This window comes from Lepisosteus oculatus, chromosome 2, assembly GCF_040954835.1.
Source record: "Lepisosteus oculatus isolate fLepOcu1 chromosome 2, fLepOcu1.hap2, whole genome shotgun sequence".
NCBI lineage: Eukaryota > Metazoa > Chordata > Actinopteri > Semionotiformes > Lepisosteidae > Lepisosteus > Lepisosteus oculatus.
In genome coordinates this window covers 68,069,198-68,096,412 of record NC_090697.1, presented here as the reverse complement: position 1 = coordinate 68,096,412, position 27,215 = coordinate 68,069,198, and the positions used below count along the sequence as shown (strand labels likewise).

The window sequence follows — 27,215 nt, the reverse complement described above, 5'->3', positions numbered from 1 at the left end:
TAGAAAGTAACCGGTTTGCGGTAATCGCCGTTTTGAATAGCTGAAGAAATCCCCTGTGATTTTCTTCTAACACAGTCATTCTAACACCAGGTAAATTTTCTGGTTTCATTTGCAATGAGACGATTGAAACGTTTTCTTTCACATTATTTTAAGTGCTGATTTTTATGTTGAGTAGCGACATATTAAGTCATCCTGTAATTTCTTTCGATGTATAATATTTTTAATACAGCGTTTTGCCTACGTATCCTTGCGTAAAAAATGAGTGAAAAACATGAAAAGCGTAGGACCATTAACTACAGGTGTAAAGCCCGACATCGCACTTGGTTGATGGTTATAAAATATATTAAATAATGCAAGTCAATATTTAAGTTGTCATAGAAGATTGTAATAATATACAATATATACTGTGTAATAATACATTTTAGCCATGTTTGGCGTATTTTAAGTATCATGTCATGGAAATGTAGCCTGTAACACTTCAATGTCTACAATGGCGTTGGAAAAGTTGGACGTAGGTTTTTAACGAGCTACCGGGAATCACACTTTTTTTCCCAATCAGATTGTTTAGTGAAACGTTAAAACCCGTGTACATTTATATTCTTTATGTGAATACCACTCAGCTGACTAGAACAGTAGTTAGGGGGGCAGGGGTTAACTGGCTTTTGCAGTTGTATGGATAAAAATACTTTTTTAAAAAAAGCGTCCCACCACCCGTGTTGCCTTGTAATATTTCAGACCATAACTGAAATGAATATTTTCTTTTCCCCCGTTTTTATGCCAGAAACGCATTTATCTTCCTTAAACAATTAAAGATGGACCCTCACCAGCGGGGCATCCGAGAGTTTACCGGCGGAAGGACTCCCGGACCGAGAAGAGGCTTCTTTCGCGACGAGTCCGCATTTGGCCTGTCTTTACCAGCGGCGTCCGGGCTGGGGCTTGCCCGGGCTCCGGCTTTCTCTGGTGATGACACGGCGGTGCGGTCTCTAAGGAGGATGCCATGCCCACCCACGGGCCTTGGTCGTGCCAGGGGGTTACCAGTGCCCGCAGGGGACCCGGTCTCCGGGTGTGCCAGAGGGTTGATCCTACCTTCAGAGGAGCCGCCCCTCCTGCTTGGGAGAGGGGTGACACTTCACGCTCAGAGAAGCGGCTTCAGCAGGGCAGTCGAGCTGGGCGCTCCAGCCGAAAGGCAAAGCCCACCAGTACACCAGCTTCCTAGTTTAGGTGGAGGCAGGGGCTTCCCAGCCCTTCGGGATACACCTGGCTTGCAGGTGGCACAGGTAGGTGCAGCCTCAGTTGGAGAGGTTACTAAGCTGGTCATTACTCTTGTTCTCAAAAGTACGCTGGTCTGCTGCCTGCTGAGTCTAAAGATATTAGTGTGTGAATCAAGAATAAAATCGTGCCTTTTTTATGTTCTCCTTTGTCCAGTTTTGTAAGCAAACAGATGTTATTGGGAAATGTTTTAGAAATGTAGTGAAGAGTAAGGACCAATAAAAGAACAGTTGTGTCCAGGCTTTGTAAACTGGAACTTGTTCAGCTCACAAATGTAGCAAGAATTTAGGTTTACATTTTTTACTTTGCAAAAATGTGTATTTCGGTCTTGCACATAGACGTGCCGCCTTGATTTCACTGCTTTTTGTTCATCTCTTAATTTGGCATTTTTAGAAGACGAAGTCTAACTTCACTGAAAAACAGTCAAAATATTTACAACATTGCAATGAGAATATCTAAAGCATTGCAAATACAAGGAAATTATTTTTTTTTAAATGCTATCGATTAATAAGTTAACAGTTATTAATTGTTCATCTCCAGGTTTAACTGATTTTCTAATTAACCATTTCCCATTTTTCACTTTTGCAACTGTATGAGATTGATTGTAAATATTACAATACCTGAAAACTGTTTTTTGAGAGCTGTCTGAGCGGGTTAATCAGTTGCATTATTAGCCCTGACTTAGTTAATTAAAAATGAAGCCTAAACTTGGGTGTACTTTTACTGTTCTTGTGATTTGGAGCTTGTGTTGGTATGTAGAAAGAATACATTTAAAAAAGTAAAAAAGAGTTTTAAGATAACTCGCTAATGGGATAGAAAGATGGCTTCTGTAATAAATCTGTAAGATTTATTTAAATGGTGTTTTCTAAACAGGTCTAAAATATTGCTGTTCAGAAAGTTAATCAATCTTGACCATTTTTGAAAAGCAGTGATGTTTTGTGATTAACTCAGCTGGGAGTGGCAGAGCTTCAAAGCTCTCAAGTTTGTTGTGTAACATGGGAGTTTGTGAAGTGGAGTTCCAATGGACTGTAGATGCGTTACGCAATGCAGTCCAAAGTGTGGCAGCCGCCCTCATTGGTTGAACAGGAGGGATCTTATTTTGTTGTGAGCAGGCGACCTCTCCACCCTCTGGACCGACCCTGGTGTCCATGTTCCGAGGTATTGGGATAGATCCTGTGGAAAAGACACCGTGGGGCAGGGGAGCTCCACAGGGGGGTGAGTGCATTCCCATCATGCTCCTCAAAGTGGAAAGACGGAGACATACCTGCTCTGCTCCTGTATAAGAGAGTCAAAAATTGTTGGTGTAATTCAGTAAGAAATTTACAAAGGGGTAAAAAAATAATGTCCATGTGATGTGTGGCCAAATTGCAACGAAAATGGGGGAGGAAAAACGTAATGGTACTTATCAGCGCAGTTTGGCGATTTTGGTGGCTGTGATAGATTGTCCAACATACAAGATAACATTTAATAACCTAACGTGTGTATATATACCGTATGTGGCTTCAATATAGTGTTTTTTTCTTAATTTCTTTTGAGTTTTTTTGAGCGTAAAATTCTCTTTTTCGATTTAAACAAAGCACTGAATGTCCCTTAAGGATTGTCACTTTTGAAATCCTGTCCTTTTCAGTCTTGCAATGGTGTTATAGGGGAAGCTGTTCTTAGTTATTTCTTTTGTGCAGTGTGCCAGAAGAAACCTGAATGACCCACACTGACCTAATTAGCAAAAACTGAAATATACCTCATTCAAATAAAAAAAAAAAGTCTTTGCTTATTATACCCAGACTTGGCTTAGCTTGCAGCTCAGGCCTTCACTCTCTTCTACCAGTCTGGTTCAGTCACAACATTCGACTTGCACATGAGCTTGTTACTTGTTACAGTAGTAAGTGTGCTTGACAGCTGCAGATTCAAAAGGCCACAATGCATTTTCACCAGTTTTAAGATTTAGCTGTGGTGAAAGAAACCAGGAAAATGTTAGCCCTGCAAACTTAGAATCGCATGTTATACCTGGCCTCCAGCAATCTTTTTAAATTTTTTTACCAGCAACTGGATGTGCATAAGCAAAAGCAAGAAATAGCAGGGCCAGCAGGATGTCTACCAGGTGGGAAACCTGTTTGCACTGCTAATGAGGTTGTGGAAAATGTTGTCTTCTGTAAATGGGTCCCAGAGCAGGAACTGGTCAGAGCAGGAAATAAATTGAACAGCTGATCAAGTGAAGAGCTCATTAGCATTACTGACCCTCATCAGTATCGGGATCTGTAAGAAGTTTTAGAAATTCAATTTCAACTGTTCAATTACAGAACTTAGACTCCTTTTTAACCAATTACTATTGTGATAATTGGTGCACCTTGACGACTTATCACTCACTGTGTACGTGTACCATTTTACAAGTTTCATCTCCTGTGTATGAGTGTCTGAAGTCTCAAATTAAGCAGAAATGAAAAATAAGGCCATACTTTGTGTGATCATATATTGTACAGATTGTTATAAAGCCCTGTAACCAGATCTGCTGCATTGACACCTTTGTTTGTGGTGTTTTCTTGTGTCGTTGGGGTTCCAGTGAGTCGCGGTGCATTTGGAGTTGTTGGAGCTGAGGTCAGGCCTGAACCAGCTCCTGCAGTTGCAGAAAAGGCTTCCAGGGGAGATGAAATTAAGGAGAAGGCAATAGGGCGCAGCAGGTAAGGAAACTTCAGCATGAGTCATTCTGTTTCCTGTTGGGCACTTTCCAATTGCTCACGTCTCTTTTTAATTAAATCAGTGCTTTTAAGACCACTTTGTGATTTTGGCCCTGCTGAAAAGATGTTGTGTGCATTATTAAAATTAACTTTGGTGTGAATCAGTCTGTAAATTGATTTTCAGTGCTAATTAAGCCCCTGTCTGTTTTTCTTCCTGTCGATCAGATTAAAATACCAACGCTTGTTTTGCTTTCGGCAACAAGTGTAACAGAGTTGATCAATCATCCTATCAAACATGAGACTTGTTTTCCCCTAGAACCTGTTGAACTCTCTGCAAGAGATCCACAAAACCAAGAATGAGACTTGCTTGAGTGTTGAGTGTCTTCAGTTAAGTAGCTCTAGATAAAGATTTTGTAGAACTGACTTTTCTACTTGATCAATATCTTCCAAATGGCAGGTATATCTGGGGAGGGAAAGTAAGAGCTTGTAGAAATACAAAAGTATGCATGCAGGTACAGTAAGTGCACAAATGGTAGTACACATACTAGTGATTTCCATTTTCATTAAGGACCTGTGGCTGTGTTCCTTTTACAGTTCCCTGGGACACAAAGAGCCAAGCTTTCAAATGATTGGGTTAGGACGAGCAACTTTATCTTCACATGGCTGGGGTAGAGCGTCCCCAACATCTCCTGTCCTCATGCTGCCTCCTCCCACTGCAACTAGTCCTGATCCCCCAGTTCGAGAAGCCTGCAGGAAGCCATCTCCTGCCCCTGTTCCAGTAGGGGAAGTTCAGAAGGAGGGGCCACAGTAAGGAGGCTCTCTTTTTGAAGTTGTGCAACAGGTCTTTATGTTGTAAGAATACTGCTCAGGATTCCTGGGTCCTCTGGATCTTATGATGAAAGCAAGTTCTTTTGGCACAGTCAACTCTGGGGACAATGACCGATTTTCCTAAAAAGTGTCGTTTAAGAGAACCATCTGATTAATAGAAGCAAGCACTTATCATAAGTAACATAAAAAACTATTTAATTGAATCAAATGAAAAATTTCTTAACTTTAGGTCAATACATGGACTTTGACATGGAAGCGCATTAAACGATGTTTAACACATTAAGGTTCTGACTTTACAACAAAGGTTGTAATCTAGTTTTAATTTTTGGTTGTCTTGCGTTTCGAGAACTTAATTAAAATGAATTATGTGGTGGGAGGAACTGTGAGTACTTGATGTGCTTCACAAGTACGGGGGAGAGCATTTTTTAATAAAATGCAAAACATTTCAGCCAATATTTGGTAATCCACATCTGTTATTTGTGGTTGTCAGCAGTATTTTCAGATCCGAGTCTTAAATTTAAGAGGCTGTTTTGTGGTAGATCATGAATTAAACATGCGACAGTTATTTGGAGAAATCATCCTTTTTTTAATCTTGGGACTTATAGCGAGAAAAAATGTTGATGAAATTTAAAACTTGGGCGATATGCATACTCAAAACATTTAGCACTATGGGGCCAAAATGCATTCATTTGTACTTCAAAGTGGTCTAGCGACTAACAGCTGCATAGCACTCAGCCAAGGGAAACTGGCAACATAAAGTACTATTTTAAATTAATTTGCAGAGAATGGGTCATATTAAACTCCAACTTGCCTCTTCAGGCACATACAGTATAAGGTATTTTAATCCTATGTCGTTTTTTAATTACTCCGATTAAATTCAGCCAGACGGTTAAAAATATTTACACTTACCACTGCTAAGGGACTTTCCTATTAATCCTCCTGATTAAAAAGTGTTCTGATGGGGAACACCTATTGCATCACAAGGTCTTTGGCAGCTTTTAACTAACTGCATGTTTTTTTTAAAATGTAGTGAGCCATTGCTGAAGAAAGGTATGAAGGGAAATCCTTTGACCATTGGCTCAAACCACATCCCCATCAGTTGCAAGAATGAGGCTGTCTATCAGTACCATGTCACGTTCAGGTAAATGTTTGAAATTGTTTTATGATAAGGCATTATTCACTAAAATGTTTTTCAAATTGGTTGCTCAATATACGGATCACTAAGTTTTTCTAGGATACTAAATGGGGAATAGTTAATACCACGTACAAGAAGAAGATGTTTGGAAATTGAAATTGGTTATAAATGTCACGGCAGTATGGTGAAATTAGGTTTATTATGACTTTTCTTACTTAGGTCTATGTTTTGGCCATTCAAACCAATTTCAAATTTCAACGTTCCCTTTAGAACTGATTTTTTGTTATCGATATCTTGACTGTTGTATCTGATATCATTTAAGTCTTGTGGCATCTGAACTGGTCTTCTGTAATCACAAAATAATAGTTTGTTCATGCTAATTGTGCCTACCAGCTGCTTAAAATGAATTTGAATATTATAGACCACTGGTTCTCAAACTGTGGTTTGTTGTGAGCTCTGAAAAATTGGGACGGGTTTTCATATTTTCTGTTTTAATCAAATTAGTTTGTGTCGCATACGCAGCGTACGTACTACGATGCAGCGCGTGCCAATACTTGAGTGGACACAAGAGCTACAATGTAATTCTATACCATTCTATAGGAATGCGTGCTACGAACGCAAGTGACCAATTGTATTTTAAAAAAAGTTATCTCCAGCAAATAGGGAGGTAGAAGAATATACGTGATTTTGGAACGATGCCAATGTTGTAAGCACAGGATAGCACAGAAATGCACAGAAACTCTGGCAATCTTGTGAGCACAGGAAAGCGTGATAGATAACAGAAAAATATTTATGAGCCGTTTTAGGTTAATTTGAGAAAAATACATCGAGCGTCTCTGTGTTTCACTCCCATGCGCATGAAATAAAAACTTTTTAACTTCTGAGACAAAGTACTGAAATGGAAACAGGGAAAAATGCAAGCTTGTGGATTGCTTAAGCAGGTAAGCCCCACACTACTTGTGAAGAACTTTGTTAACTGTTGGCAAAAGAGCTGACACGTATTATGTGTGGAGAAAAAGCTGCTGAACAGCTCGACCTGCTGCCCCCTTTGAAAGACACTGTCACTCATAGAATTATTGATAAGGCGGATGATGTCAAAAGTACGCTGATAGAGCGTGTTAAGATGAGCAGATGCTTTTCACTTCAATCAGATGAGTCTATAAATGTCATTAATTTGACCAATTTGCACGTTTACGTTCGATACGAGTTTGAGGGCATGTCCCATGAGGACTTTCTGTTCTGTAAGCCGCTACCAACAGGAACTACAGGAGAGCACATACTTCAGCTTCTGAATGAATTTATCAAAGAGAATGGCATCGACTGGATAAAATGCATCGGAGTTTGTACAGATGGTGCTAGATCGGTGACAAGCCAAAACAGCGGTGTCGTTGGACGAATTAGAGAGGTTGCTCCAGATATGAACTACAGCATCCACCGCTAGGCCTTGGCCGTCAAAAAAATGACCGACGATTTAAAGTCTGTTAGGCTCTGTTGTGAATTGTATCAAGGCTCGACCAATGAATTCACATCTGCTTTGCTCGACTAAACAGGCTCACCCCTCTCACTGAAATGGTGCTTTTTTATTGTTTATTTTTATTTTTTGTTGCTGTTCCTTTTGTCATTCTGTAAAGCGCTTTGAGAAGCCACCTTTAAAGGCGCCATATCAAATAAAGTTTATTATAATATTTATTATACGTGTATGTGAATGTGTGGGCGCAAGCGCTCTCATGTTGGTCATTGAGTTTATCTGGGGTTCCTTTGAGAAGATGACTTGTAGGTGGTACTTGGATGCTTGGGTTTGATCAGGGGTGGTACTTGATCCAAAAAGTTTGAGAACTACTGTTAGAGACCATCTGACAAGTGTTATGTCTGAAAGTTAATTAAGAAGAGTGTCTGTCTTGTAGCCCTAATGTGGAGGCCCGAAGCATGCGGTTCGCCATGTTGAAAGAACACCGCTCTGTCACGGGGGATGTTGTAGCTTTTGACGGCACTATTCTGTACCTCCCAGTAAAGCTGAAAGAGGTGTGTATCTGAAACTTTGATTGTTCATTTTACTGACCTCACTGATCCTGTGGTTTGTCAAGAATTAATTTTGGAAGGATATATGGTGTCAATTCCAAGCAAAAAAAAAAAGTTTATTTCCAAGAGTTTTTCATTTAACACTCAATGATCTCGTCATTGGCTGGTAAACAACATGGCTGTTTTTAGTTTCACTATTCTTAACACACAGCAGTTAAAGAGACCTAGGAAATTTTACCAAAACAGAACATTTTCAGAGCATCAGGATGATTCAACCAGTATTTCTTCAACCTGGAAACATTAGATGGAATAAATGATAAGGCAGGAGAATCTCCACCTTTATACCCTGGAAAGTTAAAAGAAAAGGCTCTTTATAGACAATGCATTAGCTCAAAATACAAACAAAAACCCTACATCCATTATTGAGCTCTAGCTAGACTTCTGTATATATAGTCGATCAACAGAAGCACAGCTAAGTTGCTTAATGGCTCCAAACGTTTCCAAAAACCCCACAATTGTCCACAGGTTCCATGTTGGTCTGCCATTTCCTTCCCTCCCTCTGTTGCAGTTGGGAGATATGATGTCTTACTTAGATATTAGATTCAAACTGACCTGCTAGAAGCCTCGGCCTCCTGACTTTAACTATCGCTCAACCACTTGTCTTTCACCAATTGGTCATGTGACTGAAGGCGGCATGTTATTCCCCTTTGCTCTCTGTGGATTGAGGTTTAGACCAGAACCACTATCACAACTCCACTTACCACACCCTTACAGCATACAAAAAAGAGCTTTACCAATGGCATAATAAATTCTGATTATATGGATGGTCACCATGGGTAAGGTTTGATCTGTGAAACAGGCTTCGAGATCCTAGAATCTGACTGTCCATGTCCAATTATAGGAGATACACTTGAAAAGCAAGAGATTGACTGACAATGAACAAATTAGCATCAAGATTCAGATGACAAAGATCCTTCCACCCAACTCTGACCTGTGCCTCCCTTTCTACAATGTGGTGTTAAGAAGGTAAGATTGGCTTCTTATGATTGGCTTCCAGGGCATTATACGCTAAGGTGGGAAAAAAATTGAGTATTCTCTCTTCTGGGGTCCATTGCCCAAGATAAACTTGATCTTTTGGGCTGCTTTCACCCCACTGTTTTTTTTAATTCTATTTTGAGCCTAGTGGAGAGTGACCACTATTCTCCAAGTGGGCACCTGGTGCCAGGGCAGATCTGGGCTTATTTGTTAAGGGTTGCTTGAAACTGTTGTCAGTTTTGGATTGGATGGGTATATTATGAAAGGTAATTCTAAATGTGGGGGGAATATAGTTCTTCAAGCACATTGCATACTGTGGTGTCACAGGGGGATTGTACAGTATAATCCAAAGAAAGAATGACCAAATTACTCACACCACAAGCGTTCTTTCAATCCTACCCCCCCAATTCCAGTTCTGAATCCACAATCCATAAATCAGTATTCGTTTCAGTTCTAATCCGTTGCCGTTTCATTACAAAAATACCTATTGTTAATGACCCTACCCCTAGTGATCTAACAATACGTTAACATTTTCCCTGCCAACAGGAAATAATAAGTGAACGTAGAACATATTTACATTTTAGCCAAGAGCTCTGTGTTATAGTTGAACACAAATACCAGGTCAGAGGTGCTTACAGCTTTCTGCTGCTGCAATCCTATTTGACCCCTCTTCTGGCTCCATATTCTTAGCACCAGACACTGACTCATGCTTTTTGGGAATGCCACAGCTATTCTTGCGTTTGGATTATTTGTTAATTATTCCCCCTGGAAGACTTTAGATTGACATTGTTTCTAATAAAAAAAATTAAAATAAGCAAAACTAGTTATCTATTAAAATAGTGAATCTTTTTAACTTAATTAGCCTGTTAAGGAAGTAATTTAACAGACAGTTTGTCTAACCCACGCATTTGTTACTAATTTGATAAAAATGTCTTAATTGTTTAGGTCCCTCATATTGCCGAGTTGAAGAGTGTTGCTTTGGTGTCAACATTATTTTATAGTATAATTTCCTTTCTTGACCTGATTTAAATGAGAAGTAATTGAACCTTGGAAAAAGTTTTATGCATTGACTCTCCTCCATATCAGTGCTCTACCTATTTCAGTTAAGCAACAAAACCTCGTTAATTATAACGGCTTAAAGACTAGCAATTAAAACCTAAAAGCCCGGTGTTTTTTTTTTGTGTGGAAAATTTATTCAGTTGCCAATGATTTGACTTCATTTATTTTTATTGATATGTGACCATTTCATAACTTTTTTAATTGTTTTACCGAATGTTTTTATTCTGTTTCATGTATTAAGTTTTTTGTATAATGTTTTAGTATAAAGAAAGTTTGGATATTAAGATTTTTCTGGGGTGGAGGCTAGATTCGAAGTATATACTTTCATTTCTTTTGGAGAGGTTGGTGGCTGTTGAAGTGTTTCCCTATGGACTAACCTCACATTGTCACAATACACTATTTTTGTGAGTGGTTGTCTTTAGTCTATGTGCCTTGCATTGAAGGGTAATGAAGATCTTGGGACTAAAACTAGTGGGACGAAATCATTATGACCCCCAAAATGCGGTGGTGCTTGGAAAGCATAGGTAAGTAATTCTTAGTAATTCTTCTCTAACATTATTTTTTATGTACTGTATATAGGAAGAAAAAAAGATCTATAATGTGTATTAAAATGCATACAACACATCCAATGACAGTATTTTCTTAAAAAATGGCAAATTTAAAAAAATTGTAGACCTTAAACTGCTGTTCTGTCTCTTCTGAACTAGAGCAATGCTTTGACAATATTCAGTAATCATTGGAGTGCTAAAAACATCTTCTAAGTTCATAACGTGTTGATGGATTTTAAACTTTTCATAGCCAAGAAGATTCTTCCTTTTACTATATTCAGTTAACATTCCACTCCTTTCCTAAAGTTGGTTGGCTGTAATAATTCTTTCAGATGCTTTGTTGCCAGAACTGCCTCTTGCTGTATCTAGTGATTACTGTATTTTGAATTTTAGGTTACAAGTGTGGCCTGGCTACTCGGCCTGTTTCAAGCGCACTGACGGAGGGCTTTACTTGTCAGTGGATGTGACCCACAAAGTGCTCCGCAATGACTCTGTGCTGGACATCATGTGAGTTTTTATCTCCCTTAAATTCCCTTAACTTTTAGTTTTAAGTTAAGGGAATTTCCAACTTGTATAATTGGTACCCTGCAATGAAGTCATTCATTAAATAGGGAATGAAATAGTTTGTGGAATCGGAGGCCTCCTGAGAGGTCCACCTGTTAAGGGTGCGTGCTGGGATGTTTTGTGATCTTGGGTTCGAGTTCGCCATGTCACTAGACAACTGTGACTGAGTTTTGTCCAGGAAGTTGTGCGTTTTGTGGTTTGGTGCTGCTGGAGGCATTGTGGGATTAGCTGTCTAGGGCTTTGTCGAGACCCACTTGGCCTCCTGAGCCCTTGCAGGTGAGTGGTGCCATCAGTAAGGGACACGCCTCTCTCCTGCTGTGGGCCTGTGGTGTATTAAAAGAAGGTGGGAGGGTGAGAGGAATCTGCCATCTCTTCTCTAGTCCCTCCCACAGTTGCATCTCATCCAGGCATCTTAACTGAGAGCTGCGAAATGAAAAACACACGATGGGATAAAACATGTAGGTATAAGAAAGGTCTATTTCTAAATTTTAAAAATTGTATCATTTGTAAGTAGTGGTTCTTAACTGCATACAAATCTTCATCCAAGACTTTAAAATGTTCTCGTAAACCAAAATGCATAGATCAGAGGTTGTCTGCAACTCGAATGTTGTGTTGTAGGAACGTTGTGTACCAGCAGAGCAGGGAGAGCTTTCAGGATGAGTGCACCAAAGAGCTGATTGGCAGCATTGTTATGACACGGTACAACAACCGCACCTACAGAGTGGATGACATTGACTGGGCCAAGTCCCCAAAAGATGTGTTCACCATGGCTGATGGATCACAAATTACGTTCATCGATTACTACAGGTATTGTCTGGGACCTTCTTTTCCATTGAGGATGACTGCACTTTTGTAACATGTTATGATTTTTTGAAACATGGCCCTTCTCATTCCAAAGGGCTCTACGTGTAGAAAGTGACCCATTTTATCCACCAGTAAAATGCTGCACCCATGTACCCAGAGAAGAAAAATAGCTTTGTTAATTAACGGAGAACTTTAAGAAAGACAGAAGGTGCAAATTCAGAGTGGAATTATTCTGTGATACTGGAGTTAACACTCCTATTACTCTTAAAGAGGGCCATGCGATCTTCAATGACCTCAAGTAGAAAATGCCTCATAGCTTTTTTTTTAAAAGTATGGGTATGAATATAGAAAACAAGGTATACAGATTCAAAAAAAAAAAGTGGGACTAAAGTCTATTAGAAATAATGTTTTTAGGTGACGATTGTTAAAAACAAATGAAAAAGACTTTCAGTGGTGTTACATCTTTCTGCAAGAGTTAGCCAAAGCATTGTGAAGGAAGCTGCAGTTTTCCCAGAACACCTGCAGAGGTATACAAGCGTTATGTCCCAAGAATAAGGCAGCATCAGGAGTACTCATTTGGTACAAAATGCCCGATACCTAAAATAGAATCCAAGTGAAACGGTAAACAAGGCTTTTTCTCATGATGTAGCCCTTATCTTTAAAAAAAATAGCTACATGAATTTTTGGATCTGTTTTTCTGGTGATAACTCATGTTGATGTGAGTGTTTTTTGGGGGCTTTAGAAAAATAATTACAATTGTTTCATTTTTACTTGAAAGTAATTATTACAATTACTGTTCCTGGCGAAAACAGCTATACTGAAGCAAACATGAACTTCTTAAAACATTTGTATACTCTGTATTTAGCCACTTTACTCTGCATTTAACTGAAATATGAATAAAAGTGAAAGTTAGATTTGCCTTTAATCCTAGGTTAAATGTTATATGTATATTTCCATGTATAAAGCTTGTCTGTCATAGAGTTCACAGAGGTCCCCACAGTAGTAGCAGGAAGCTATGTGAATGGTGCTTAAAGGATAACTGTGTTGTTCTCCTGAACAGTAAACACTATGGCATCACCATCAAGGAGATAGATCAACCTCTTCTTGTGCATCGCCCCAAAGAGAGGTCAACACCTGGAGGAAAGGTGCCGCACTCGTCATTCACACCTGTCAAGCTCTCTTTTATGAAGAGGCTATTTCTTTGGAAATTCAGTTGTGTTTAGGCTTAATATGTGCAGGTTTTATAAGACGTAGCCAAATTAGAAAAGTGGGTGTTTTAGTTTGCAGTGCCTCCTTTCAGTTTTGTCCCATTAAATTGAATTATAGGAATTATGACTACATAATGGGTGTACACATATAACATGAATGGGTGAAAGATGTTTAATGTCAGTAATAACTGCAATTAATAACTACTTGAGATTGTTGTATTTAGATGTAACTAAACCATATCTGAGCAGATTTGATAAGGCACTTAAAATCAATTAAAATTAAATGAATTTTAATTTTAAAAAAGGCACTTTCATCAATTTCCCTACGGGATTAATGAAGTATTATCTATCTGTCTATCAAAACGACACCTTTCACAAGACCTGTTTTTTAGAAGTGGCTGCCCTTCTACTGTAGAAGGATGGAGCGCTGCTGAGGTAGATCACCTCTGTATAATCAGCTATATACAAAATATAATGAGCTGCTGCATCTCAATAGAAATTGAAATCCTTGGAATATTAGTAATTTATTAGGTAGGTCCTTTTGCAATGTTTTTCTTTAAACATTCCCATCTAGATGCAGCATTGCCACCTAGTGTTTGAAAATATGAAGTGTCAAGGCAGTGAACAGCCTAGTTGTTTTGGCTTCCTTAAGACATTTACAAGCGAGTTCTAATTAGATTTTAAGGAGATTTGACACAGAGCTGGTATTGCTTAATACCTTAATCAAACCTCATTGAAGCTGCTGATAGGACAGTTGTCTTTTGTGCAGATTATCACTGGTGAGATACTCCTCCTTCCTGAGCTTTCCTTTATGACCGGGATTCCTGAGAAGATGAGGAAGGATTTCCGAGCTATGAAGGCATGTCAGACCAAATCTGTGACCTATAGAGTACTAATTCATATTGTGATGCTGTGTTGTCAATAGGGCTTCAGGCTGAATGGACACTTCTCAAAGTGTGCTTTGTCCATGGACACTAGACACCTAGAATTTTTTTGGATAATCCATGCGTGTGATGTTAATGTAGAATAGAGAGCAGATTAAGTGTAAAGTCAGTGTGCTGAGGGTGAAGCATTAATAGCATCTAATAACTGCAATTTGGTGTTGAATTATTCTTGTTAAAATGATGATGAAATAGATTTAATGCATGGAATGTTTAATAAAACCAATACAGATGCTGAAGATGCATTCAGATGCATATGTAATAAAATGTTAGCATGCATGTAAATGTAGCGATTGCTTTTATGGTTTTCTTTCAGGATTTGACAATGCATATCAGCTTGAGTGGGGAGCAGCATACAATCTCCTTAAAACAGCTCCTCCACAACATTAACTCCAATGAGGAGGCCTTGACAGAGCTCAGCCGTTGGGGTTTGGTAATCAGTTCTGACATCCTTGTGGTGAGTCTGACCTTCCTTCCCACACAGACAGGACAGGCTTTAGCAGACTAAACATGAACAGTGGCAAGGAGAGTTTCTGAGTATGTTGAAGCTGCCGGGCAAGGATTGTACTTTTTCTCCAGTGCTATGAGGTTAAAAATGAGAGGTAGCCATTTGCCCCATTTCGCCTATCTTGTAGTTAGTAGATTTTGATTTAAAAAACTCATCTATCTGTTTCTTGAAAGAAATCAGGCTGTTGACTTGGTTTGGTGACTGGGAAGGCTGTCGTTTAAACCTACAACCCTTTCGGTAAAATAGTAAATCAAGATAAAATCAAATCAAAGTTTATTTATCAAATGCACAACAATACAGGGTGCAGCAGTAGTTGCTGGCAATTAAATGTCTTTTCCGCGAGCTCACAGAATAACAAAAATCACAAAATTTAGGTTATGAAGATAAGGTTACATAATTAAAGATGTAATAGAAATTGAATAAAACTCAATATGAGTAGAGCTGCTGTGTGTCCATGGTGTATGCAATATATACAAGTAGTGCAGTTATGCTGAATACAGTGAACACCGTGTGTCCATGTAGCCATTACAGGTGATTTGCTAAAGGAGCTGCAGGTTGGCTATTTAGCAGTCTTATTGCCTGGAGGTAGAAGCTGTTCCGTAGTCTGTTGGACTTGGACCGAATGCTTTGGTACCGTTTACCGGACGGTAGGAGGGAAAACAGTTTGTGACTGGGATGACTGGGGTCCTTGAGAATGGACCTGGCCTTCTTCAGACATCTAGCTAGGTAGATATCCTGGATGTTTGGGAGGTCACAGCCGGTAATGAGCTGCGCTGACTTCACCACCCTCTGCAGTACTTTGCGATCCCGGGCGGAGCAGTTCCCATACCAGGCAGTGATGCAACCAGAAAGAATAGGTGGTGCCGTGCTGTTTTGACCACAGTGTTGGTGTGGTGGGTCCAGGCTAAGTCCTTTAAGATGTTAACTCCCAGGAACTTAAAACTGCTGACCCTCTCCACTGCAGTCCCATTGATGTACTGTAGATAGGTGTGTGATCTCCTACCTGGTGTTTTCTATAGTCCACAATCATCTCCTTAGTCTTACTGATGTTCAGAGAGAGGTTGTTCTCCTGGCACCGTGCTGCCAGGGTTTCAACCTCCTCCCTGTACGCAGACTCATCACCATCTGCGATCATGCTGGTGACTGTTGTATCATCCTCAAACTTAATGATGGAGTTTGAGTTATGCCTGGTGACACAATCGTGAATAAGTGAGGTGTAGAGGACAGGGCTAAGCACACAGCCTTGGGGGGCTCCAGTATACTTGATCTTGTGAAGATCAAGTACCTCTTGATCCTCATTTTAAATCTACTTCTACATACAGTTTTGTGCCCTCTGTGAGAAGGTGCTGGGCTGACTTGGTCATTGTCTTTTGATCATTTTGAATACTTGTCAGGATTTTGAATCTTTGCAAAAAACAACAACAGGCGATGTGCAAAACAACAAAAAGGTAACAGGTTATGTGCAAAAACATGCATCAACAGAATGAAATAAAGGGATAGCAATTATGGGGCGTGAGCTTTTAACATGTATGGTAGAGGTAGATTTTCAATGTGTGTTTGGGTTTTTGGTAAGAACAAAGGCACTGCGAGGTTCAGATTATAGGTGAGAGGTGAGGTGAGAGTGAGAGAGGCTGGGAGTTTAATAGTTTGATAGCACAGGGGTAAAAACTGTCTCTGAGTCTGGTAGTCCGGGCCGAATGCTCCAGTACTGTTTTCCAGATGGTAGCAAATCATAAAGTCTGTAGCTGGGGTGTGTGGGGTCTTTAATGATGCTTAGAGCTTTCCTCAAGCACCGTCTGTCATAAACATCCTGGATAGATGGGAGGGCAACCCCAGTGATGGACTGGGCAGTTTTCACCACCCGCTGTAGGGCTTTGCGGTCAGCAGCACTGCAGTTGCCATACCACACTTTTAGTGTCCAAATCATGAATTCTCTGTGCTTTGATGTTTTTGTATAGACATTAAAAGTAAATATTTTAGAATGTAGGTTAAAAGCGTAGTAATGGACGAAAATGAAATAATCAAGAGCACCCTGATGTTAAATTTTAAAAAAAATGAGAGAGCAGTTTTGTAATTGACACTACTGAAGAAGGTAAGCCCAACAAGTATTGTGATTTTTCCAATGTAGTAAAGAAACAAATAAAAGAGTAATCAGCCTTTTTGCAGAAAATGAGATGTGTTGATTGAGGGCAGACCACTTTTATAATTTTTTACCCATTTGTTTACTCAACAATAGATTTGAAGGTCATCCTGATGTACACAGGAATCTTGTTTTTCCGTTTTGGAATCATTGGTCAATAGCACTTTAAAAATGTGAGGAAGAGAGATAAACATCTCCTTGAAAGCCTAATGCGTATAACAAAAAGAAGACAGTTTCATGACACTACATTTTATACTGAAATGCACAGGACTTAAGCAAAATTGGAGAAAGGGCTTGTGTGGAGGTGATGCTTTTCTTTTCACAGTCTCGAAAAACAGGCTGTCTGAAGAACGTCTCAAAGAGGCTAGAGGAAATGGGACATGCATGGTTACGTTTCTGCAGAAAAGTGCTTTCAAACAGCTACACCGTGTACTGGAAACATAACTGTTAAATGGCCTATAAAGATAGAACTTTTTTGTGGAAGTTTGAATTCAGGTCCCAAAAGTCTTGAGAGGCAAATTTCACATTTATTGAGTATAATACATCATTGACAAGGCATTGAAATTGCATGACAGTTTTTCAAGTAACTGACATTTGAAGTTTTAAAAGCACAATTACCACAGGAACGTTTGAAACGGTGCCAATAACGTTTATGGACCTCCTAGGATGGTCTTTATTCTTTAATACTAATTTTGTTTTATGTCAGAAATCAGTTTTTGGTCTGTAAAATAAATCTTAATCAAGACTGGTATACTGTGTGGTAATTATAATTGTGGTCCATAAAACAGCAGTGTATGGTGTAATGCAAAGTAACATTCTTTAGATTGTAATTATGCATTGCTTTCTAAACCTGGTTTTGACTGTATTTCCTATAGAACATTTTAGTCATTGTTTTGACAGTGTGAAGGAAGGACACTGCCCCTTGAGACCATCTTCCTGCAGTCTGCCTCCTTCGTGACGTCTCCGGAAATAAGCTGGTCGAGGGAAGTGGTCCGGGACGCTTCTATCAGCTCTGTAAGTGATGGCTGCAGTTTGAAAATGGATTGGAAAGGGATGGTGACATCCCAAATCTGGGTGCGTTTGATTTGCTCTGGTTCTGGATGAGATCTGTTACCATTGTGTAGAAGCAAGCAGCTGCGTATAGCTTGGTTCTAAAACTTGAGCGTGGTATTAATGAATGTAAAAAGGAGATGGCAAAGGTGGTGAGTTTTTACATTTTTGTTGCACTTGCTAGTTTACCGTTTGTCGGTTGTACCCAGGTTCCTCTGAACTGCTGGGCCATCTTCTACCCACGGCGCTGCTCGGACCAGGCAGAGGAGTTGGTGACCACCTTCGGGAAAGTGGCCGGGCCCATTGGGTTCAGAGTGGGCCGGCCCATCCGCGTGGAGCTGAGGGATGATCGCACTGAGACCTACGTCAGGAGCATCCACTCGCAGCTTGCCATGGAGGTGGGCAGGCCGCAGATGACCATGGCGTTTCTGCAGTTACACCGATTTATTTTGCGATTGTGTGCAAGACCCATTCAGCAAGGTCATTTTAGTTATATGCAAAATTTGGATGCGTTTATTTTCTTGTTCTTTCTAGCCCAATGTGCAGCTTGTGGTTTGCATCCTCACTGGCAACAGAGATGACCTCTACAGTGCCATTAAAAAGGTCTGCTGTGTGCAGACTCCAGTGCCTTCTCAGGTCAGACTATCCACGTTATGGTCTTTGTTTATATCGTGTTTAACAGGAAAGTTATGAAACCATGCTTAAACCCTGTCCTTACTATGATAACCACCCATCCATTATCTAGCTGCTTTATCCCATACAGGGGGTAGCAGTGGAGCCAGAGCCAATCCTAGCAAGCAGTTGGTGCAAAGCAGGGTACACCCTGGATGGGACACAAGTACATCCCAAAGTACACAGATACAAACAAGCACTTGCTAACACCAAGTCCAGGTTCCCGTAAGCAAGTTAACCTACCACAAAGTTTTTGGATTGTGGGAGGAACCCAGAGCACCTGGTGGAAATTTAATTTTCTTTGACTATTTTGAAAAAAAATATCCTTCAAAAAGTTTAAATTACAGGATCTCCAACCGAGAGGAACAAGTCTCGGTTTTCATTGTGTACTACAGATCACTTAAACTACCTTATCCACCCAGCATTCTTCAATACATTTAACATTTGTTGTTCCTGTGGCTTGTTATACTGATACATTACTTACTGACACATTGTGCAGCCTTGGAAATGTTGCTTTTTGTTCTCACATTCCGGAACTGACCTTTGGTTTACTTAGGGAGTGTAGACCTCTTACTTTTTGTCTCACTTCCTTCATTGTAGTAACCTTAAACAATTGTTTGAAATATGTTTCGCCTAAAACTGTCTTCTTTGTTAAAACTGATTTTTGAATATTACAGGCTATAAATATCAGGACCATTTCTCAGCCTCAAAAACTGAGGAGCATTGCCCAAAAGATCCTGTTGCAGATAAACTGTAAGCTAGGAGGGGAGCTTTGGAGTGTCAGTATTCCCCTGGTAAGCACCTGCTGTCTTGCAGCTAACTAGATGAAATACTGAAAAATAATAACTGTTTTCTAAGCATTTGTGTCTTGTCCTCTTGGAGTACACTTTGTACTCCAAATCGAAGAATTCACTATTGGTCTCATTCTGGATGTGGGTCAGTATATTCACTGTGTGGTTCACTTGAAAGCTTATCTATTCAACACTTTACATTAGATAAAACATGTCCAGCTTCTCTTGATGACAGAAGAACCAATGGCTACAGTGATCCTGGCCATTTAAAATGTATTGATCTTTTTGTCTGAAATGAAAGAGTTTAATGATAGAACTTCCAAATACTCAGCAGTAGAAAAGAAGTTAACTGCTGTTTTCAAATTTAGGCAGGAGATACGTGACGACATGCTGCAAATTACGGTGCCCGTTAAGTCTTTCAAATTTCTTAGACTTGGACAGGTCATGTCACACAAAAGTACTGTTTCAGAAGAGTATTCTACCGATTAAATTTAAATGATTTTCCATTTTTTTCCACAGTTGGTTGGGAAATGACAGTCAGAGTCGGGTAGTGACGTGACCCTGGCTCGAACCCTCCCCTTGAAGGGAGACATTACTCATTTGAGCCATTTGGGAGGCCAAGGGGAATGTGGGCCACAGTTTGTGAACAGAGCTATATGCAGCTACATCACCTGCTTTGCAGTCAAATTAATTTGTACAGACAGGAAAAGGGTGGGGAGTTGTGAAGTGGAAATCTACTTAGGGTGGGATTGAGAATTCTAATCTACATTTTTTAGCACTAGGGTTGCCCCAATTCATTTTAATTTTTTTTGACAGCATTTATTACCCATTCAAATTGTGTGATGTAGTAATGCATGTAAGCTCCTTCAAATGAGCAACTTAGGGAAGCTTGATTTTTGTTGCATTTGTAAAAGTTACCCAGAACTTAATGTTTGTGTTTTTAGTTCAGAATGAAGAGTAATAGTTCACAACAGAGTTTGCCTTCATGCTGCTTGAGATGCCAAAAAAGCACAGGCACTTAAATTCTAACTGCTACTTGCATTTGTTTATAGTAGAAACTGTAAACACTAATGTTGCTACGGAAATGTTTCCATAAAGCTTGTGATGCTTCATTTGCAAAATTCAGCCTGGCACTTTTGTTGCTTTACAAAAGAAACTGGCTGCAAAATGCATCTTGAATACACCTGCAGGCAAGACACATCCAGATAGAGAGAAATTGTTGTGTATGCTTTGTACTAGTTATGCTGATAAAAGAAACAGCACAGAAGTTCTGACGGTGTTCGAGCCACAATGAAGCACTAAAATCTAGTCTGCTACAAGCAAAAAATTAATTCTCTTAAACTAAAAACTTCAGTTCATAATTTATTCTGGCCAGTGCTATTCACAGTCTGTTTTCTTTGAATGTTTTACTACTTGAATCAGTGATAATGTGCAGTCATTTTTTCCAATGTGCAGTCATTTACACGTGGGAGTAAATTGTGAATACTCTCTTTTTTTGGTGTCATTATTTTGTGGGTAAATAATTTTATTTTGTGGGTGTACAGTAACTGGCACAAACAAAAACAGCTGATAGCCCTTCACCTGTATAAGGAAAATTTAATCAGCTGTCAATATATCAATGCAGTGCTAGCTGGTGCAAAACTGTGCACGTCTTATAGGGATTTAATTGATGTCATGTTTTTGCCTTTTGATATCTGCTAACAGAAACAGTTGATGGTGATTGGAGTTGATGTACATCATGACCCCAGCAAGAAGAAACGGTCGGTCATGGGTTTTGTGGCCAGTCTTAACAGGTATCTGGGCTCAGCAGATGACAAATGATACATTTCTTCCAATTGGTATTTTTTTATAACAGGCTGATTTGTGAGCACTAATAAAACATCTGAATACTCTTGCTTTCTTGCAAGACGACCTCTTTGACTGTTGCTGGAAATTGGATTAACCTGAGTCTCTACAACATAAATAGTGCTTAAAAGACATTCTTTAACATTTTAGCACGATATTAAGAGACGTTGTACAGACACTTCAAGAATCGATTGTTTGGATTCTTATTCAGATTATTATCATGTAGTTTAGAAACTTGTTACATTCCTCTATAGTTGCATTCCTATAACATGCACAATATCAGTCCCAGTTTTAATTTAATTTAGTTTTATGAATACTATCAATTGTACTATTTGACATTTTTATGAGTAAATCTAAACACATTTTTCAAGGCTACAAATTTATTTTTAAGAGCATTGCTCCCAACACAGGTTTGCTTAACTTTATTTCTTTTCTACAGCTCATTAACCAGGTGGTATTCAAAGGTGACCTTCCAAATGCCCAATGAAGAGGTTATCAGTGGGTTCAGAATCTGCTTTTTAGCTGGTTTGCAGAAATATTATGAGGTAATACAGTGGTTTCTCAAGTAAAGAATACATCCATAGGTTTTTGCACTATGGTGTCCCCTTTACTTAGTATTTAAATCAAAAATAGGCTTTCAAGATTCTAATTCACAGTATCAAAAGGTTTTCAGACTGAGCTGTCATTGTGATAGCAGTGTTACCATCATCTAGCCTGATCTCTTCAGATCTCAAAGCTATGCAAAGCTAAGCTTGGTTGGTAAGGAAAACCAGGTTGTTGATGTTGGTGAATCAGCAGGTGGCACTCTTTTCTCTGAACCATATTTTTAAACCAATATCCCTGTATGGTAACTGGGGACACCTGTCTATAGGATTCTGTCCTTCAGATGAGACATTAAACTAAAGTTTGCCTGTTTGACGTCTGACATGGGATCTTTATTGAAATTGTAAACCCAAGAGTCCTGGCTAAATTCCACTCTGTAATTTTACTATCCTTTAGATTTAAAAGTGCTAAATGACTACAAAGACTTTTCTTTAAAACCTTTGCTTAAGAGGCTTTTTCAGAAGGGTCTTTCACTGTTTATCTTTAGGAATATCTGCAAACCACATTTTTAACATTGTTGATTTAACTTCTAACAACAAAGTGGGATATGGTTTAATGTGTGTCTGTGTTTTCCAAGATAAATCATGGCCTCCCAGACAAGATTGTGGTGTACCGAGATGGGGTGTCAGAAGGACAGTTAAAGATGGTGGAAAATTATGAGATCCCTCAGCTCTTGAAGTGTTTTGAGACTTTCCCAAGTTATGAACCGAAGCTGACGTTTATTGTGGTTCAAAAGAAAATCAGCACTGCGCTGTACTCCTTCTCTGGAGACCGGTTTAGTACTCCACGTCCTGGAACAATTCTAGACCATACTGTCACCAGTAAGGATTGGTAAGTCTGTGATGTAAATAAGGGTTTTCAGAGAAGCAGAATCGGAATCTCTCCTGTCCCACAGGTGGAATAGTTCCATGCTTATTTTTTTATCTGCCAAATTCCTGTTTTCATGACTACCATTTATGCAATCTGTCCCTTTCTACATTCTACACAGCTTCCAGCCCACCTGTCTCCTTTTCTAGTACTCTCCTGCTTAGACTATTACATCTCTTGACTGTATTCCATGAACACAATATCGGTCCACTACAGCTCATCCACAGTTTTGCTGCCTGCCTTGACTTTTCTGTCTTGCTATTCTTATTCCACTCTCTCCACTCATTGACTCTTGCCACACAATTCTGATTCAAAGACAAAGTTCTTTCTTGCTGCTGTCTCAGCCACTCTCCTCTTGCCTGTCTTCAGTCCCTTCCTCTCTACCTCTTTCAGAGCCTGTTTATACTCCACCTTCACTCTTTAGTGGTGAAATTAACTACTAGGCCACATATCTGACTTCTCAGCTCTCGGTTACATCCTTGAGTAAAGTTTTGTGCTTTAAATAGTCCTAATGTTTTTAATTGAGATTGGTACTGTGCAGATTTTACTTATTAAACATGGGTAGTTATAATCTAATGCCCTTGTCAAAGTGACAGATGGGCGGTGCCTGGGGATGTGTCCAGCCCACACTTCAGTCTTCAGCTTCAGCTTGTTTGTGTGTTGTCCCACATTGGTGTCCGGGTCACGAGAGCCTGGGAAAAGTCTACTATCTGACTAAAGAATCTAGCAGTTATGGTGGTGTGGCAGGGTTATTAAACGGAGCAGCCAAAGGGGGTCTGGGGGTGCCTCGGTTGGAGCTTTCAAAATTATCAAACCAGTACGTGGGTTCTGGGCATAAACCCAAGTTAGACAATTTTGAGCAAAATCCGATGGTGGCTCTAAAGCGGGACGGACAGTAGTTGGCTGACCTCTTTGCCCCCACCTTTGATGAGGGTAATAGGCTACAATTCATTACATGTTAGATGTCTAACAGAAATGCCAATGCAGATTCGTAAATGTAGTTTTTATTGTTTTCCGCGATATTTGTATTGCACTTTATTGTGCAATTTGAAACTTTGTGCTTACTTTATTACCATTTTTAATTATTTTATAGTGCTGGCATGTTACAGTCGGTTCCTTTTGTACTTAGAAATAAAAATATAAAATGTTTTTTGCAAGCTACTCAGTATAGGGGCATCTGATAAGCCTATGTTATTTTAAAAAGTATATTGACCTAGATCCTAGCTTTTAAAATATTCGGCCTTCTCAGACACAAAGTCTGACCCTTATTTACTAAAACTGTACCCAAAGTTTTAAAGTTAAAATTAGGAAAACCCAGAGCTGTCACCTGTAGAAGGCTAATTGCCTTTGCCTTTGAAGCAATCGCCACAAACAGGACTCTGAAAATCTTAAGCCTGTAAACCCTCTGCTCTGAACTAAACTAAAGTTTTCATGAACATGTGCCTGGTAGAAGCCTTGTTGATTCATTTTATGATTCTTGAATACAGGTACAGATGCAGCCATTCAAAGTGCGCGGTACAGACACGTACCGCAGGTAATTGGCTGCGGTGTCGCGTATCATGACGCAGGGTACCGCGGTACGTGATTGGTTGACCGACAGGGGAACTCGTGGTCCGTTGGTCTGTCGTAGAAAGACTTACTGTAAACGTCTTTACTGTGCCCGTTGTAGATATTGAATTTTACCACTGAAGGGAAATCTTAGTAGCTCAGCATAAAAACAATAGGAGCATACTGTAACGTGTGTGAAGGCCATAAACGATATTAATTTTGGAACATAAACATACAGTATATAGCTGGTCTTGGTACTTTAAAGAAAAAAATATACACCAGTATTCCATTTCTCCCTAAACATTTTAAGCTTCGAAGTCTTTAGCTAACGTGATACCGGAGTCAACAAGCATACTTTTAGAATTTGATTAATAGGGAATATAATATGGAATCGCGTATCTAAAGAATTTAATAACGGTATGATTATAATCGTGTACTGCGACAGGGCTGTGTAGAGCTGTTTCGCCTCCCTGTTCATGCGAGTTGTCTTGTAGCCTACTGGTCTACGTGCGTGACTAACAACGCACAGGTTGTGTGTTCGAATCCAGCTGGTGCTGGACTTTTCTTTTAACAAACATTTCTTCGAAAAAATAGAATAGCGATATTATGGACAATCAATTGACTTTTATATTTCAAAATATCGCAACATGATCGATTCTAAGTCATTTTTGATAACAATGAATAGTCACCTTCTTCCCTTCTGACAACGGTCCCTGCTTCTGCTTCCTGCTTCTATTGTGTGTGTGTGTGCAACAGAGTAAATTTTTATAGAGAAATGGAGGCTGGACAGTATGCGTTACAATATAAACATTATTATATAACATATAACATTAAATTATACTTTGAGTATACAGCTTGTCCAAAGCCATCCATTATTAATACTATAAGAAATATCTTCAGTAAAGGCTTTGATGCATAAATATTTCTGATAAAGGTAGGTTGTGTACTTTTGTCCAACTGAGCAATCTTGCTTTCATAAAATATACCAACATTTTAATGACTGATGATTAACATGCTGTAATACACAGTTCAAAATTAAAGGCTCAAATGCTGTACATGAGAGGTTAAGCTCCCCCTGGCGGTTTTACAAGGTGACGCCGGATAGTTTCCGGCAGAGCGTCAAATGACACGCGATTAACCACGTGACACCACGTGATACCGCGTGATGTTGCGACACGCCCACCGGGGTATGCCGCGAAATACCTCACCCATTTTGAATGGCTGCATCTGTATATCCAAAGATGTATTAAGACTGCTATGATGGTTTTGCTGTGCTTGATTTTCATTGTGCTATCTTTTAGGGTTGATTTCTATTTACTGGCTCATCATATTCGTCAGGGTTGCGGTTTGCCAACGCATTATGTCTCTGTGTACAATACAGCCAATCTCACCCCAGACCATTTACAAAGGTAAGTAAATACATTCTAAAATAAACATTTTTTAAAGTCATAAAAGTTTTTTTTTAATTCAAATTGGAATGACTTGGAGCGCTATCCTCAGAAGTAGCTGAGGTAGCTATGATATTGATCATAGGGCAGTCTTTTTCACACAGTAGGCACTTACAGGTGTGTTTTTTCTCTTGGCAGATTGACTTTTAAGATGTGCCACATGTACTGGAACTGGCCTGGAACTATCAGAGTCCCTGCACCGTGCAAATATGCTCACAAACTGGCATACCTGTCAGGACAGTACCTCCACGCTGAGCCATCGGAACAGCTCTCAGACAAGCTGTTCTTCCTGTGAATTGTCCTTTTTAAAAGAAGAAAACATTATTTTAAGATGCTAGAGACTTCTACATGCCAATTCTTTCGATGTAGAATGGGTGTTCTTCTAAGATATGGTTGAGAAACTACAGTTCTTGAGGATCTGCAGTGTTCTCTGGCTTTTTTTCCTATCCAAACTCCTCTGTTAACAGTATGTCTAATTACCTAATTAACTGGATTAACTAAACAGCAGCCCTTCCTGGCTTGAAAACATTATGGAGATACGTATTGTGACTGGGCCACTTCTTTTACAGTCTTAATAAAACAATCGATTAGGGAAGTTTTCAACTGGAAATAACCATTGCACACTGCAGCCTTTCAGGAACATGGGTTGCAACTTGCTTTAAAAAAAAAACATTGTGGTATTTTTTTCCTTTTACTACTTATGATTGAGGCATGTAATCATTGTTGAAGAGATTACAGAATCCTTAATTCAAATGGGTTCATTATTTTGTTAGAGTATGCTTCAAGGAACAAGTTAGAATGGTCAGATGGCCTTGTCTTGTTCATAAGTTTTCTTTTGGTTTATACAGTAGATCTGTATAACTTATCTTTGTTTTATTGGTTTTATCTTCTGGGTAGGTGGAGCACTGTTTTTACTTGTTTTGACTTCTAGCTCTGTTGAGCGCTCTCATTTGTGTTTTTGATTAAAATACGTGGTTCAGATTTCATGGGAGATAGAACCTTATAACAAAAATATAAATGAAGGGGCTGAATCTCTATGTGGTCTCAGTTGGTCAAAAATGGCAACAAAATATTCACAGCAATTTTAGAGCTAGACTGGCATTAGTACTACTGCAGTAAATGTCCTGAGTGATTTGTTGGCACAATAGAATAAAGCCCATATTTCAGGCATTCTCGACGACCAATTCTCAGTCACCCATCATGTCAACTAATTTGGTAAAATTCCAATTCCAAGCAGCATGGCATTCCAATTATGTGGTGGTTATCAATATTTTAGTACTCTATACAAATTTAATAGATGGTTAATAAAAACAGTAAAAAAACATTAAAGCTGTGCGGACAGGTTATTAATGAATTATTATGCAAGTTTATATGCAGATATTTTGTGGTGTTGAAATCACTGGAAAGTATTGCTGCTACGTACATTTAAGAAGTCTAAAAATACCAGATTATTAGTATATTACCACCAAATGGGCTAGATGGACCAAATGGCCTCCTCTTGTTTGTAACAGTTCTTATTTACTATGTATAATACATTAAAATCTTTTTCATCTTAATACAGTGTTATTGTGAGTTTCCACGTTATTGTTAAAGTGTGCTGTGTGAAACCACTGTGTGACTGTTACATCCCAGTGTGTGGTCTATGTGTGTTTGTTGTTATG

At 39.2% G+C, this 27,215-nt stretch overlaps 1 protein-coding gene across 1 annotated transcript; it reads left to right on the top strand.

Annotated features, from left to right (window-relative positions):
- piwil2 (piwi-like RNA-mediated gene silencing 2) lies at nucleotides 1-27,089 on the top strand. The gene is made up of 23 exons (XM_015341309.2): nucleotides 1-90; nucleotides 782-1,277; nucleotides 2,382-2,484; nucleotides 3,827-3,944; nucleotides 4,536-4,748; nucleotides 5,800-5,910; nucleotides 7,809-7,926; nucleotides 8,825-8,949; nucleotides 10,461-10,541; nucleotides 10,959-11,072; nucleotides 11,748-11,936; nucleotides 12,994-13,078; nucleotides 13,911-14,000; nucleotides 14,399-14,539; nucleotides 17,631-17,744; nucleotides 17,990-18,178; nucleotides 18,315-18,416; nucleotides 19,130-19,246; nucleotides 20,948-21,036; nucleotides 21,528-21,633; nucleotides 22,269-22,522; nucleotides 25,408-25,515; nucleotides 25,693-27,089. The coding sequence occupies exons 2-23, from the start codon at nucleotides 813-815 to the stop codon at nucleotides 25,847-25,849; spliced, it is 3,189 nt and encodes a 1,062-aa protein (XP_015196795.2). The 5' UTR covers nucleotides 1-90; nucleotides 782-812; the 3' UTR covers nucleotides 25,850-27,089.
- Nucleotides 27,090-27,215: the final 126 nt, after the last annotated feature.

Bases quoted from the DNA above. Each gene is read 5' to 3' on its own strand.
- piwil2 (XM_015341309.2), top strand. From the start codon at position 813: ATGGACCCTCACCAGCGGGGCATCCGAGAGTTTACCGGCGGAAGGACT. The intron at 21,037-21,527 runs GTATCTGGGCTC...TCTTTTCTACAG, and splicing joins TTTGTGGCCAGTCTTAACAG to CTCATTAACCAGGTGGTATT. The intron at 22,523-25,407 runs GTAAGTCTGTGA...GCTATCTTTTAG, and splicing joins ACTGTCACCAGTAAGGATTG to GGTTGATTTCTATTTACTGG.